A 248-nucleotide genomic window follows, 5' to 3' on the forward strand; every position below is an offset into this window, starting at 1 on the left:
CAGCAGCAGCAGCAGCACGGTTGCTGCTGCAGCTGGGCAGCAGGATGCTGCTGGAATGGGGGGGTGCAGCACCCAGCAGCAGCAGCAGCAGCAGCATCAGCAGCATCAGCAGCAACCGCAGCAGCAGCAGCTGCTGCAGCAGCAGCTGCAGCAGCAAACACAACGACTGAAGCAGCAGCACGGCTTCAACAGCTACCGCCGCTGCTTGTCTTTGTGTGCTCTTGCTGAGGTGCTGCCTCCTGCTGCTG

The 248-nt window shown here is 62.5% G+C and overlaps 1 protein-coding gene across 1 annotated transcript in view; it reads left to right on the forward strand.

The window, feature by feature from the left end:
* Window positions 1-228, forward strand: part of EMH_0062780 (uncharacterized protein) — a gene marked incomplete at both ends in the record, with an annotated part of 750 nt that extends 522 nt beyond the window's left edge. Inside the window, one exon of the mRNA XM_013498069.1 lies at window positions 1-228. Coding sequence (XP_013353523.1) covers window positions 1-228 — 228 coding nt within the window.
* Window positions 229-248: the final 20 nt, after the last annotated feature.

This window comes from Eimeria mitis, genomic scaffold (assembly GCF_000499745.2).
Source record: "Eimeria mitis Houghton genomic scaffold, Emh_scaff3159, whole genome shotgun sequence".
Taxonomy (NCBI): domain Eukaryota; phylum Apicomplexa; class Conoidasida; order Eucoccidiorida; family Eimeriidae; genus Eimeria; species Eimeria mitis.